Genomic DNA, 14,695 nt, shown 5'->3' with positions numbered 1-14,695 from the left:
ACACCGCAATATTAAGCCACCCTGAATCACCGCAGGGGGAATTCCTCAACCGTGACAGCCCTAGTTTTAATTATAAAAAAGCTGTTTATGTGTCAGTCCTGTTTTAGTTTTATTTAATAATATGAATGTAGGATATATTATCTTATTCATATGGGTAGAGATTTTCTCCAAAAAGTGTTGATTATTGGACTACAGGACTACGACCGCAAATTTGTTCTGACCAATCAAAATCATATGCTTCATGTTCAGCCAATCAACTACTTTGACATCATCAGCAGATGACAGACTCATCTCTGACACCTGTGTCTGCGCCTGGGCTCCGACTCCTGCTTCACTCAGCCAGCCAGCTTGGGGGGGGGGATGAGTGAGAAGTCTGCAGTGTCCTTCATAATAAAAGCTCGCGAGTCAAATATTTCAAAATCAATTTTTTCTTCTCCATGTTATTGGGGGAGACAAATGTGCATTTGTCCAGTATTGGGAGGGGACACGTCCCACCCGGTTCCTATGCCTTTGTCAGGAGGATATGAGCTTTGCATATTCCCACAGTGGTTAGTGGCTTCCCAGTAGTTGTTTTTTTCCTGCTTGTATCACAATGGAAGATTGGAGAGATTTCCTGAGATTTTTACAAACATACAGACCTTATCCTTTTTCAGTTAGCTTTGGGAAGCTCATGATGATTGATAGGTAACTCTAGCATTAGTTGTCACACCTTATGTCAGCTAGGTTGTCGGGGGCCTCCTTCCTGGAGTCGGAGCGGCTGAAGGAAAACTGGGCCTGGCCTTTCTGTGGAGTCGATGGGTCCTCGGGGACAAACTCCACGATGTGCGGGTTGTCCTCATTACGGCGAATGCAGCCTTTGCTGATTACATGCATGATGCATGACAGCACATCACCAGTGCTGCAGCTGAAACGTCCACCACCTGGAGACCGAGGCACTTCCTGCTTCTGACACGAGTCCATAACCTGAAGGAGTGGAGACACAGTGAGACCAGGAGGAGGTGAAGCAGGAGGATCTGGGGGTCTAGTCTCTGAAGACCAACCTTAAAGACCAAATTATCTATGTGGATCTCCTTCTCCTGCTTCATGATGTGGACGATAAGACAATAGATGAAGTTCCTCTTCCTCTCCAGGGTTCCTGCTACATCCTCGTTCACATTCAGATATGTCTGTCCAGGTAGCAGCCGGAGCCGGACCGGGGCCGTAGAAGCCTGAAGGCTGGAAGATATAACCTCCTGGTTCAACTGCAACACACCTAGGAGGAGATAAGAGGATTCAGAGTGGAAAGGGGGTCACAGAGGAGAAGATGGAATTAGGGATGTCAGAGGAGATGACTCAGGGAGGAGTATGAGGAATTATAGAAGGGGAGGGGTGAGAGAGAAGGAGTAGTCAGAGGAGGCCAACTTAGCCTCTCACCCTGGCTGGGCTCTTCAGGAAGACTGCAGATCAGTGGTCCTCCTTCGTTGATGAGTGGCAGCAGAGCGTGCAGCAGGACTGGAGTAGAAAGGCCGGTCTCCTGCAGAACAGCTTCTACTCTGACCTCCTGTTCTCACAAACACACAACTATCAGTTTATCACACAACTGTAGCTTAAGACCGAGAGTAGAAGTCTTACCTCCTGACTGTTGAACTGCAGCAAGATGAACATCTGCAGCGTGGACACGTGGAGAATCCAGCTGCCAAGCTGCAGCTCAGCATGACCGAGCCAGGTCCACTGCAGCCGCCGAGGCTTTGAGTGGTTCAGACCGTACATGGACTGACCTGCATGGAAAAGAACAAGTCAGGGTTAAAGCCAGAGGCAAGATTCATGACAACCCTAGGTGAAAACTGGAACTTGTGCAATCTCTGACTAGATTTACCGATAAGTCCTCTGATAATGGAACATTAATTGATATAATTCTCACCAACAGACCATCTGCACCTTTTTGCCAAAGCCTTAGTGACCATTCTATTACTGCTTGTGTCCACAATGGTACAAACACTAAACAACCAACCCTAATTATCAGTAAACAAATGCTAAAAAAAAAACTTCAACGAGCAGGCCTTTATACGTGACGTGGCCAAAGAACAATGGAATAGCATACTGTCGAGGTTGCTTGGTCACATTTCTAAAACTCCTTTATCTCGATTTTAGATAATGATACATTTTATTTGAACCGCCTTTCAAAAATTCCAAGGGCACTGCACAATCAGGGTAAAATAAAACATTCCATCACTAGAAAATGTAAAACCCAAATAAACACCAATAACAGTTACGGTAAATAAGCTATTTTGAACCGACAGAAGTGTTGTCTATTAGTACTGAAAACGTAGATGCCTTTGCTATTGCAGGTTTCGTGCCCTTGAGAAGCACGTCAGTTTTATTGGAGTTCAACTTCAAGAAGTTGAAAGAGAACCAGGACCAACGCAATCAGTAAGTGAGGATGGTGGAAGCAGATGGTGAAGTTGAGTTTATATAACTGTGTGTCATCCGCATATGAAAGTTTATCTTCCATTTACGAAAAATGGCACCCAAAGAGAGAAGATAAATGATAAACAGCAGGTGGCCAAGGACAGAACCTTGAGGAATCCCAGATACTACAGGAGTGGGAGCGTAGGTACATGTGTGTAGCTGAATGAATTGTGTTCTGTCTGTAAGATATGACACACATGCTCCTTTAAAAAAAGTCAGTTAAAATTGTTTCAGTCCCTGGATCAACACTGAACTTTCAGAACTGATTCGTCTAATAGATCAATCTTGGCAACGAGCAAAGACGTCCAAGAATATCTGCAACTGGCAATCCTTCAGATTGAAAGGAATAAATGTACCCAGTCAATCAGAAAAGCATAATCTAAATGTTATAAGAAACCAGTTTCTGATGAGTAGTTCTGACCCCAAAAAGTTCTGGCAGACAGTTAAGACTATGATAAATACCAACAAGTCCTCACACTTGCCAAATGCTATCAAATCTGAGGGCATTGATGTCTCAGATAAAATTAGAATGGAAGGATCCTTCAATAATCCTTTTATCAAGTCCGGTAATACCTTTGCTACAGCTTCACCTGAATCTGGGGTCTTTGACCTCAACATAGCTATATGCAATCAGTGACGTACAGAAGCAAAGCGTTCTGCGCACACAACCCCACTCCTACCTCTCACGGCAGCAAAATGTTCCACATATTATCAATTTATGTAAAAAATAATCATCAGTAGAAACTCGTGATATCTTCCCTCATTGCTTATCACTTCCAACAACCAGCGCAATTTACGTTCCAGTAACTTAATTTCTTTGGTTATTCCCAAATCTATTACTTTGTTTATTTACACAGTTTAGTAAAAAAAAAAAAAAAACTGTGTTGTAACACATGTTTCGGCTACTGTCTCTAGCAATCAGAGATCGCTGGTGTTGGTGGCATCACTTCCTTTTATCTGCGGGCAGCAGAGGACGATGGTGTCTTCCTTGCTGATGACATTGTCCCTTATGTGATCCAACGTGAATACTGCATTGTCCGTGTTCATGGTTTTGTGTCCACGTCTCCTTATTTCTATAATTTCTTTCATCCATTTTTTTGTATTTTTGTTGTTCTGTGTTTATGACCCTTGTTTTGTCCCAGTCCATTATATGGTTTTCTCTTGTGCAGTGGTCTGTTATGGTAGATTTCTTTATTGTACTTTCTGCGTCTTGCTTGGCTGCTCTTGTGAGTCTTCGACTTGTCACCTTCTTGCACTCTGATGTTCGATTGTTCGTGTGTTGAGTTGCTGTTCGGTTTCTCCAATGTATGGGTTATTGCAGAGGTTGCATGGGATTTTCTGACTCCACATTTTTTACCTGCCGACATCTTGTCCTTTGGGTGTAAAAATCTTTTTCTGACTGTCACGTATGGTTTTGTTGGTCTGTTGATATCACGTATTTTCATCGTTATTTATTTCTGTTATGCCTTTAAAATACGGAAGGGTTATTGCTGGTTTTGGTCTTTCTGTGTTTCTGGTTCATCTTGTTGGTACGTGTTCCTTTTCTTATTGCCCATGTTGGGTATCTGCAGGTTTTTAATGTGCTTTGTATGTGTAAGCCACAGCTCCGACCATGCATTGGAACAGCATCTAGTGGTAGAACGGGAGAACAGCAGTACTGAAGCTCAATTCACGTATATCCACAAATTATATTAACCCAGTATGTCGGTGGAAAAGCGTTTTTTTCCCCCCGCATAATTGGTGCTAAAACCAATAGAAGACACATGTGACCAACAGGAATCTGACATGATGTCATGGCTGTTATTGGAGGATTTAACAGAGCGTGCTCTCTGGAGGAAACGAGTTCTCCGTGAGGAAGAACTCCTTCTGCTAAGCTCGGATTTGGTACCCTTTGTGGAGCAACAGACAAACCTCACGAATCGGAGTCCAGTTCAAATTTATTTTACAACTACACAACCCCCTGAAACTCCTCTGCTCCCCAGCCATACTTACAACCAGCCTGAATGACAGCTTAGAAGAGGCTGAGGCTGCTCTCTCAGACAACATTTCCAAATGGAACTAACTCCAAACAGAACGACTCCTTAAATGTAAACTAGAACCCGTTACTCTACCATTTATCAAATCCATTTTTTTTTATTTCTGACAGGAACCTCTCTGCTGTCCTGACCAAGTTTATAACCTCTGAAACGTGTTTGGGTTTTTTGCGCTTTGGCAGCCAGTGTCTCGATCTTGCTGTCAATTTAGATTTTGTTATTTTTTGCAAGAAAAAAATAAAAATAAACGGGGAATCCCCTCACGTGCGGAGGACATAGCGTGACCAAAAATGGTTAATTGAGGGCGTTTCTGTATGTAAATGACTGAACGGACACGAGCACCTGGGTACACACAGGTGGGATTTATCATCAGACGATTGCGGAGAAACGTGCGTACGAGAGGCCACCGCATGTTTCATAAATCAGGAGTAGACACATCCTAAATTTCATTTGTAGGAAGGAATATAGGAACGTTCATATGAACATTTTGATAAATGAGGCACTGGTGATTTGTATGGTGTTATCCTGTTCCTTTTTCTTTTTCTTGTATACGAGTTGAACTTCCTTGCGTCTTTGCTTAACTTTGTTTCTTGTTGCTCCATCATGCGTCGTTCTGTGTGTTCCTCTGTTGTCTTATCAAGTTCGGGAATCCGTGCGGGCAGCAGAAGGTGGCGTCGTCATCTGCTGCCGGCGGATAAACGGAAGTGATGTCACCAAAGCCAGTGTAACGTTATGAAGTTCATTATTTTCAGCTCCACACAGCTGCCCCTGTACACAGTAACACCCGTGTAGAAAACGCCAAGGTCGGGTGTTCCTCAGACTGTTTACATTCCAGGAGAAGAGCCAGAAGGAGAAGAAGAACGCTTTTCAATAATCAAAGTACTTACTTTGTGATTAAAGCTATTCGAAACATATGTTGATCAATAATAATCAAGTGAATGATCTGTGGAATAAAGATGTCATGATTTATGTGTTTAATGAAAACAGGACTACTGCACAGACAGACTGACCCTCATCTCCATAGAAACGCATGACACATTGTTCCAACCAATCAGAGCTTTCGGCTGCCGGAAGAGAATCTGGCTTGTTGAATTAAAGTGTCCAATCCGCTTTACTAAAACTTATCAACAATTCAGAGATATAAAACAAGGCAACGCCATTTTAAGCTCAGTTCCATTTTGACTTCAGTTCTGTTCACCGTCACTGATCGTTTTAGGTCTGTTTTGATTGCTTGTGCATATTATATACGAGTACAGTCCTTTGTCTTTATGTCTAACTGTTTTATCTTATCTGTTGTTCTTTGGAGTAAAGCTAACTATTGGCACTGCTGCATCAGTGTGCCACAGGTGAACGGTCTGGTCTCCAAACCAGAGAACATACTGTTCGTGACCTCCCAACTGGGAGGTGCAGTCGTAACAGAATCTGTGCTTCAATGTTGTCGTTCTTTTGTAAAACACAGAAACGGTTTTGTTACTTGTTATTGACGCTACAGTTTCGCCGGCGTCAGCCTGAAGAAGGCGGCAGCCGTCGGCGAAACTGTAGCATCAATAACAGGCAACAAAACCGTTTCTGTGTTTTACAAAAGAACGACAACATGGAATTAGAAATAACGCACAGCAAGAACACACCTAAGATCTGTGCTTCAAGCCAGAAGACTCCAGACAAAGGACAGAACTCTTAGCCTTAATAAAAGAACCTTATACAATGATTTCTTCACTTTACAGGTTAATTACAATTACACTATCTACAATGAATGTTTTATCTAAGATTTAATAATGTCTTGACTGCCTTACAATAATGAATCAGCATAAATATTTATTATTTCATGACTTATTTCAGATCATAAATGCACTAAATCAGTCTAACTGATGATTTTATAACGATTTATTATCAGTTATGTCACATGTCAGTATCAGTATATTAACAAATAACTTAACAGATTTCCTGAAATAAGCTTTTCTAAGTGTCTGAGAAAGAGGAGGTCTGAGGAACCTCTGATAACTCCTATAAAATTTTCTCAAATCTGGTTGGTTCAAACCTTATAAACAATGAACCTTAAAAGAAGAATCACTTCCTATATTACCCAATTTCAGCCAAAGCCTCCAGCTCATGCAGTTCCTGCAAAAGCTTTCAGCTTGCGCCAAATTACCATCCGTCCACCTGGACCAGCTTGGGTCTGTTCTCAATTAGGTAGCCTTTGATTTTCCCGTGTGCAACCGGACGTCTTTTCAGTCCTCTTCCCGAGGAGGTCTGCCTGGAGCCGAACTGGTCCAACACACCCAGTGCGGACCAGCCGGCTCGAAATTGCGCGTACCACTAGAGGGCGCCACCGATCGGCGGATAGAATCAAACCACAGGGGATTCCCGCATGCCCATTCATTACCACACTGGATGCTGTGAGTTAACGAGCCTCTGACTGTAGCTGCTTTTATGTCTATCACTGCTGTGGGGAGGCGCGCGCGCGAACACACACACACACACACACACACACACACACACACACACACACACACACACACACACACACACACACACACTATAGTATAGAATTAATTGTGAGGACCGTCATTGACTTCCATTCATTTTAGTGACTGGATTGTGTAATAACCAGAACCAGTCTATTCCTAACCCTCAGACTGCCTTTGTTTATTATTGAAGACGCCTCAGACTTCTTCACACTTTTTTGCCCTGCCCACATGCTCGGAAATGCGCTCATGACATCACAGACCACCCATTATCACGTCCGCATTCCTATGGCATTGTGGAATGAACGCAGCCGGGCTGGGCGGAGCAGAGCCAATACTAGTGGTTAAGTGGCATTTGTGTCTGTTGCTGATGCTTCTTGGTTAGACTGTCATCATAAATAAGAATGCGTTCTCAATCTACTCGTCTGGGTAAATAAATAAACTCACTATGAGTGTAGAACTGGGAGAACTGGTCAAGGTAGGAGCACAGTTTGTTTGGAAAATGTTTTCCTGGTTCGTCCAGAAGGCAGACTGCCGATATGGCCCAGCAGCGAGGTGACAGAACCAAAACCTGGATGTCTGCCTCCTCCTCTATTTCTGCCCAGTCACTTTCCACAATCTATGGAAACAAATGAAGGACAAATCAGGTCAAAGGTCACAGAGCTTTGGCAGGCAAAATCCCCTGAGCACCCTTGAACATTTAAGGTACCGTGTGTTTATACCAACCTGACCATGTTCCTGCAGGCGCTGGTCCAGCTGCTGCAGCCGGTAAAGGTGGAACTCCTGCTGCAACTCCGCTGACTCGCTCAGGTTCTTCAACATTTGCTGAGGAAAACGACTTGGGAAGCAGCTACCGATCCGATCAATCACGGAGGTCTCCAACCACACATTTCCCCGAGCTAGCAGACGGTCTCCCAGATAGTACCTGCACAGGTAGTCAGAGACCTAAGACCTGCACAATAGGATTGTGCTGATCCACCATTGAATCAATGCAACTCTATGTGACACGTGCCAATTCAAAATTGATTTGTAAACTTAGATGAAGAGAAGAAGCTGGTGGTTGTTAACCCTAACCAGCTAACCAACTAGAGGAAGGATTAAAGGGATAATCCACCTCAAAGTCAACTTTTACAGCCCTAAAGATACCTGCTTCCATAAACACAAATGTACACGTTAGCAAGCTGCTATAAAACAACCAAGTTAAAACACACACACACACACACACACTGCATCTGTGCTTATGGAAGCAAGTGTCTTATGGGCTGCTGCTACTTGCTGTCGGTATGATTATTTAGGTCACCAAGCAGAATTAGATTCACAATTGAATCATTTTAATGACTTTTCCCACACTCAATGCTAGTTGGAACCATTCACTTAAATTGTTTTATGCTAAGCTAAAGCTAAAAGAGTGCTGCTGGATCAGGAAAATGACTGGGCTGGTTTCCTACTTATCCAAGATGGAGAATATGGCAACAGACAAAATCTTAATTTGTGGTGGAATATACCCTTAACCAGGGGCGGAGTTAGGCCCGGCTACTTGGGCTGAAGCCCCGGATCTAAATCGCGGAAGTAACATGCAGTACCAAAGTCCAACAGAGAGGGAGCAGCTGGCAGTAGTTTGTATACAGCCTGCCTGAGCCTCCACCACTGAAGAAGAAGCCCTTCAGCAGCCGGCTACTTCTACAATCTGCCTGAAACGCATGAGTGAAGATGGACATAAGGACGTTTTTTAGACAAAAGGTACAACGACAGAACCCCAGCTTTGATGAGACTGGTGCTGACTCAGGTTTGTGAGTCTTATTTGAAAATATTTGTTGTGCTGCTGGTTTGCCTAAAGTTAGCTTACTATCAGGTAAAGTTGTTGGAGAAAGAAAGGGAATATTTACTATCATCTCACACTAAACACTAACAGGAACAATACTCTGCCCTGAATATGCTGAATATGTAGCTTCAGATTAAAAATTATGTGGTACAAGACATATATATATAATGTTGGCTAGTGCGTGACACGTGTGTTCGCGTGCGCGCGCACGTGCGTGTGTTAAGCCCCGGATGTTCTTCAGTTCTTAATCCGCCCCTGCCCTTAACTACACTTTCCCACAAGTCCCGCCTCTTTCACAGATCTAAGGAGCTACTTTGTTGTAAAGCTGTGGCGCAAAAATAGTGGTAATCGTTGAAAAATCAAGTTCAAGGACCTGAATCTAAACTGAATCTCGAGGTACCTCAAATCCCACACTCCTACTGCACAGGTATGCTGAGCCCTAAGATTTGAATTACCTGTCCGTCAGGTGTTCATACCTGTAGAAGTGCTCAAAGGTGTTGGCAAGCTCCAGGCCAGACAGAAAGAGCATCGGCTCCAGAAACTGTTGCAGCCGGTCCAGAGTCTCCACGCTGCTACATGAGGTCCCGCTGGTCTGGATCTTTTGATCGATGTACTGAGCAAAACGCTCACTCACCTGCACACAGGTATATTACCTTCACTATCCTCATCATCACCACTGTCACAGTAGGAACGAAACCTGAATCCATCCTGAGCTCCAGGGATGACTGTCCAGCCCAGTACCTGGATCACCCCGGGATCTGAATGATCTCGACTGGTTCGGGTTTGGTTTCACCCGAGACCAGACCGGACGCTGGTTCTAAGTTGCCCCTCTGAAAGTGATGTGCAGCGTCTACAGGCCCGTGTTACAGGTGGACCACATCAGACGAAACAGGCTGGGGGATTAAAGCAGGACCTTCCAACTTAAGCTGGTTTTCCAGGAGCACTACTCAGAGTAACTGCTGCAGCTCAGCCCGATCACCTTTTCCAAGAGCACAGTTCAGTATTTTCCCTCTACTTTCTCCCAAATTTTTGTCCCGGGCCGACGTCGCAACAGTGGTCACTGATTGGCTAGGGGCGGAGTCACTGGTTGCTCCGGAGCATACAGGTTACCTTCCACTGCTTACTCATGTTATTTATTTATGGAGGAAAGATCACGCAACCCCCAAGAGTGCTGCGAGTCATCACCTGGGCTGTCCACATCTCTGCCAGTCTTCAAGAGTCGCCTAAAAACCCACCTCCTCCGCTTGGCGTTTCCTGAACGTGTTTGAATTTGCCCCTCTTTCATGTTGATTTTATTTCACAGTTTTCATTGGTTCACTCTATCCCTTGTTTTACACATTTGTCCTGTACTAGAATGTTTCACCTTTGTTGTAATTTGTAATCTGTAATTTGAATTGCTTTTATTTTCTGATTTATTCACTATACTTAACTTTCTACTGTACCATGTTCAGCGCCTTGGGCTTCCTGACAGGGTTGCGGAAGGCGCTTTATAAAAAAAGCTTTGATTGACTGATTGACCTGTTCTTCCCCCGCACCTATGAGGGAAACACCCACTTTATGTCATGGAGCTGGCAGGAAAACACAACTACCCCAACCCACGCTGTACAGGATTGTTTCAGGCTGAGAAATGCCCGCCGAAAACCACCTTTAAAGAACCTCGTGGAGGTTCAGAACCAGAACACAAGTTTGTTAAAGTTCGACAGAATAGACATCCTCACGGGGAATCACACGCATCAGAACGTGTGAGAAACTGCTGAACCATTCAGTCAGGTGTTTCTTCACACCAGAACTAGACCCAGCTGGACCGCATCAAGACTCACATGCATGGCTTTGAGGATGGAGAGCTGCAACAGTGCTGCGGAGAACCCATGTCTCAAAGCCAGGACGAAGGCCGTCTGCTGTCCAAAAAGCTCCTCCATGGCGTTCTTCAGCTGCAAGTAAAGAGTCAGATAAAGTTCCACAAAGTCCGGCAGACTGCAGCTCCACTCCAGAAACTTCTTCATCTGAGGGGAGAAGAGAGGGGAGTAATGAGTGGTCAGAGAGAGATTAGAGAGGCAGGAGATCCGATGAGACCCACTAGACCTACCCGGCGCTGTACCACTCCCTGCCAGCAGAGGGCAATGCCTGCAATGCTGCTGCTGCTTTTCACTCTCGGCTTGGCTGAAGATGAAGAGGAAGAAGAGGAGGCAGTGGCAACATCTTTGTTCTTACCCTCTTTTCCATCTAGAAGAAAACATTTCAGACTTTTGGTTTTTGGACCAAAGCTCAGACCTGCTAGAGGATGCAGATGAAAACGTAAAGATGGAGCGCTCTCTTTCTCCATCTGAAAAGAAACCATGTTGAGTTGTGAGCGGGAGGGAGGAGCTCGGTGGGAAACACCAGCAGTCCCAACAGAAGGATGACTATGTCTGAAGAAAGCTAAGTGATTCAACTGAACAACGAATGACACCCCCTGCTGGAGGGTTTCACATCTGAATCACCCCTGCAGGATGTGCAAAAGAGCAGATGGGCGCCCCCTGGTGTACGACTGAATCACACATCAGTAATTCCAAACCACGCAGGTTCTCCTCCGTCCAGCAGGGGGAACCGTGTGAACAGATGAAATGAGGACAAAAAGAAAGGCAGCCTCAGATCGTACTTACTCTTCAGCTCTTTACTTCGGTTGAGACCTTCTGAAAATAAAATAAACGTTTTAGTCGCAGAGCTCAAACCAGAAGCAAAGTTCAGTCTCCAACTTTCTGCTTCCTGTTTCCTGTTGATGCAATCGGTGAGCCATTTTATGAAAGCCAAGAAATTTAACAACACTGAACTGGAGCTTTTAGATCCACAAGAAAATCATTTCTAGTAGTCTGATTAGATTTTCAATCATCAAACATGTCTGAACATGCTTAGACAAACACTCAACAGGAGGCAGCGTGAAGCAGGGGTCAGAGGTCAAACTGGTTCCACACTCACTGGACTTGATGGGTGGTCTGAGCTCCTCGCCTTCTCCTCGGCTTGTGTCCACATGGACCAGGAGGTGCGTCAGACGTCTCACTCTGGAGTTAAAGATGGCTGCCCGGTTCTTGCAGCGACGAGCTGATTCAGTGTTTTCCAGGTACTCGCCGAGAAGCCAGGCGAGAGGGCTGCATGCTGAGGGTTCTGGAAAGAACATAGCAGAAAGACCAACTGTCACCATGACCATCCTGAGTTTTAGCTGAAACAGCTGGACTTCCGGGTTATGTTGGAGACGTTTAGCCCAGAGGCTCCTGCAGGTCCCAGACTTTGGTTGTGGTCAGAAACAAACACACTGGTTGTGCTGCAAGTCTAAAAGTTTCTGTCTACATGAAGGTGATGTTGTTGTTCATAGAACAAAAATCATGTTGAAGTTATTTCATTAAGTAAGACCTGTGGTTAGCTGGCTCATGTAAAACACCTAATGCATTTGGATCCTGCCTCTTGGAAAGAATCGGAATGGAGAATTGAAACGAGGAATTGGAATCGTTCAAACTCAAACGACGCCTAACCCTGGCCTTCTCTTGTCCTGGTGAGGAATTGGGTCTGCAACCCTCCCCAGCTGATTGAGAGGTATGAAGGTAGAACCTCTCCATCAATGCGTGTGTGCAACTCCATTCTCGAGCTGACGGAAAAGTAAAAATCAGCCTGATAGGTAGCTTGTGGCTAGCGCTAGCAACAGCAGTGACCATCAGAGTTTCACATGAAGGTTGAATGTGAAAACAGTCTTCTACTACTATCTCCTGCCTTGAGGAAGGCTAGGCAGAAGTTATTTGGAGAGGAGAGGATAATGGCTAAAGAAAGAAAACCATCGGTGGAAAAGGGCTAAAACGACTCGGTGGTGCTGAATGGGTTTGTGGAATCAGATGTGGATCAAGCAGCAACAGTGACTACGTTTACATGCAGCCAATATCCAGGTTATGATCGGGTTAAGGTCGGCATTCGGGTTTCTGAGTTGATCAGAATAACCCGTTTACAAGCATAAATAGAAAGAGTTACCTCTAACTTGCATAACCCGATGTAAATGCGGACGTTGGGGTAGCGTCAGGACGTATGGACTACGTCCAGACGCAATATGCGTCATTTCCGGTTCTTCTTGTTCTGGTATCCGTTGAAAACAACAACATTTTTCCCAGTTCGGAAGAGATAGCGACCACGTTTGTTTGCGCTTTAGTTTCCTCGTCACTCCAAAAGTGTGGTGCTGTGCTGCGACTCGCCATGTTGCTCCCAACTTGTTGTTTACTTCCGGTGTTCTGGCGCATACAAGACGTCTCGCTACTCTAAAGACCAAGATTCCTTGCGAACAGAGCATGCGCAGAACACACGCTTTGATGGGGATATCCCGATATGCGTTTATACGACCAAACATTCGGGTTAGAAAAGGGTTACCCCAGGTGTAGTAACCGGGTTTTTAAAAACCCGGTTATGAGCATATCCGGGTTTTTGGCGGTGTTTACATGGACCTGCGGAACCGGGTTATTGTGAATATTTGGGTTTTAAAAGGGTTACTGGCTGCATGTAAACGCACTGAGTGTGTAGACCTATCCACCCTGTTATAGTTTCACCACAGAGCAACACTACAAATGTATTTAATCATCTGAAGACTGCTCACAAAGATGTTTACGATCAAGCAACGGAAAATAGAGGGAAAAAAAACTCAATTCATCCTCAGACCTCCATTCACCGACTCTTTAAAACACGACCAAATGTTCCCAGCTCCTAGAAACACCAAGAAATTACTTATTTTCTTGCCAAAGACCCGATCTCAACAGTGACCAATCCCAGATTTAAGAAACTAACCAATACCAGGGTTTCCCCCAGCACTTTATAAGCAAATAATAATGCCACCACTATTGTTAAAAAAAGAACTATGAAATGATTGGAGAGGAACTAAAAAATAACAGTATAGGGTCTTCTAATATTAGGTTTGGAAAGTGTAACGGACCCATCCTAGTACTGAAGGAGACTTGTGCACTTTAATACATTTTATTGATTTATTTCTACACATTTACACACTTTACGGAGGGACCTGACCCTTGTTCAAGATGGGGAAGATTTATTAGGAGAACCTTGTTAAAACCGGAAAATCATCTAACTCTCCAGAACTTCATCACATTAAGTTTTATATTTTAAACGAACAAACTTTAACGCCAAATAAACAATTTTTGACACATGCCTGATTAATAGGCTGGATATCCATTCATCCATCCTTTCATCTAACTAGTCATCTATCCATCTGTCCATCCATCCATCTATGCATCCATGCTTCTATCTATCTAGTCATCCATCCATCCTTCCATCCATCTGTCCATCCATCCATCTAGTCATCCATCCATCCATCTATCCATCCATCCTTCCATCTAACTAGTCATCTATCCATCCGTCCGTCCATCCATCCATCCATCTAGTCATCCATTCATCTATCCATCCATCCATCCTTCCATCTCTCTAGCCATCTATCCATCTGTCCATCCATCCATCTATGCATCCATGCTTCTATCTATCTAGTCATCCATCCATCCTTCCATCTATCTAGTCATCCATCCATCTGTCCATCCATCTATCTAGTCATCCATCCATCCATCTATCCATCCATCCTTCCATCTAACTAGTCATCTATCCATCCGTCTGTCCATCCATCCATCCATCTAGTCATCCATTCATCTATCCATCCATCCATCCTTCCATCTCTCTAGCCATCTATCCATCCATCCATCTATGCATCCATGCTTCTATCTATCTAGTCATCCATCCATCTATCTAGTCATCCATCCATCCATCCATCCATCCATCTGTCCATCCATCTATCTAGTCATCCATCCATCCATCTATCCATCCATCCTTCCATCTTACTAGTCATCTGTCCATTCATCCTTCCATCTTACTAGTCATCAATACATTCATCTGTCCATCCTTCATGTCATGACAGCTGG

The 14,695-nt window shown here is 44.3% G+C and overlaps 1 protein-coding gene across 5 annotated transcripts in view; it reads right to left on the bottom strand.

Moving 5' to 3' along the window:
* LOC107376413 (cullin-9) overlaps positions 1 to 14,695 on the bottom strand; it is an 83,128-nt gene that overhangs the window by 21,527 nt on the left and 46,906 nt on the right. For 3 of the 5 annotated variants that reach the window (XM_070542802.1, XM_070542803.1, XM_070542806.1), the window contains exons 23-33: positions 11,724 to 11,909; positions 11,411 to 11,440; positions 10,855 to 10,991; positions 10,589 to 10,771; positions 9,245 to 9,402; positions 7,673 to 7,871; positions 7,394 to 7,565; positions 1,612 to 1,757; positions 1,414 to 1,540; positions 1,041 to 1,252; positions 710 to 963 (exon numbers count right to left, since the gene is read on the bottom strand). In XM_070542802.1, coding sequence (XP_070398903.1) covers positions 710 to 963; positions 1,041 to 1,252; positions 1,414 to 1,540; positions 1,612 to 1,757; positions 7,394 to 7,565; positions 7,673 to 7,871; positions 9,245 to 9,402; positions 10,589 to 10,771; positions 10,855 to 10,991; positions 11,411 to 11,440; positions 11,724 to 11,909 — 1,804 coding nt within the window. The remainder of the gene's footprint in view (positions 1 to 709; positions 964 to 1,040; positions 1,253 to 1,413; positions 1,541 to 1,611; positions 1,758 to 7,393; positions 7,566 to 7,672; positions 7,872 to 9,244; positions 9,403 to 10,588; positions 10,772 to 10,854; positions 10,992 to 11,410; positions 11,441 to 11,723; positions 11,910 to 14,695) is intronic. The other 2 variants (XM_070542804.1, XM_070542805.1) reach the window with 2 other exon arrangements.

This window comes from Nothobranchius furzeri, chromosome 12, assembly GCF_043380555.1.
Source record: "Nothobranchius furzeri strain GRZ-AD chromosome 12, NfurGRZ-RIMD1, whole genome shotgun sequence".
In the NCBI taxonomy this organism is placed as follows: domain Eukaryota; kingdom Metazoa; phylum Chordata; class Actinopteri; order Cyprinodontiformes; family Nothobranchiidae; genus Nothobranchius; species Nothobranchius furzeri.
The sequence above is the reverse complement of the archived record's forward strand: the minus strand, read 5'-3'. Positions and strand labels throughout refer to the sequence as shown.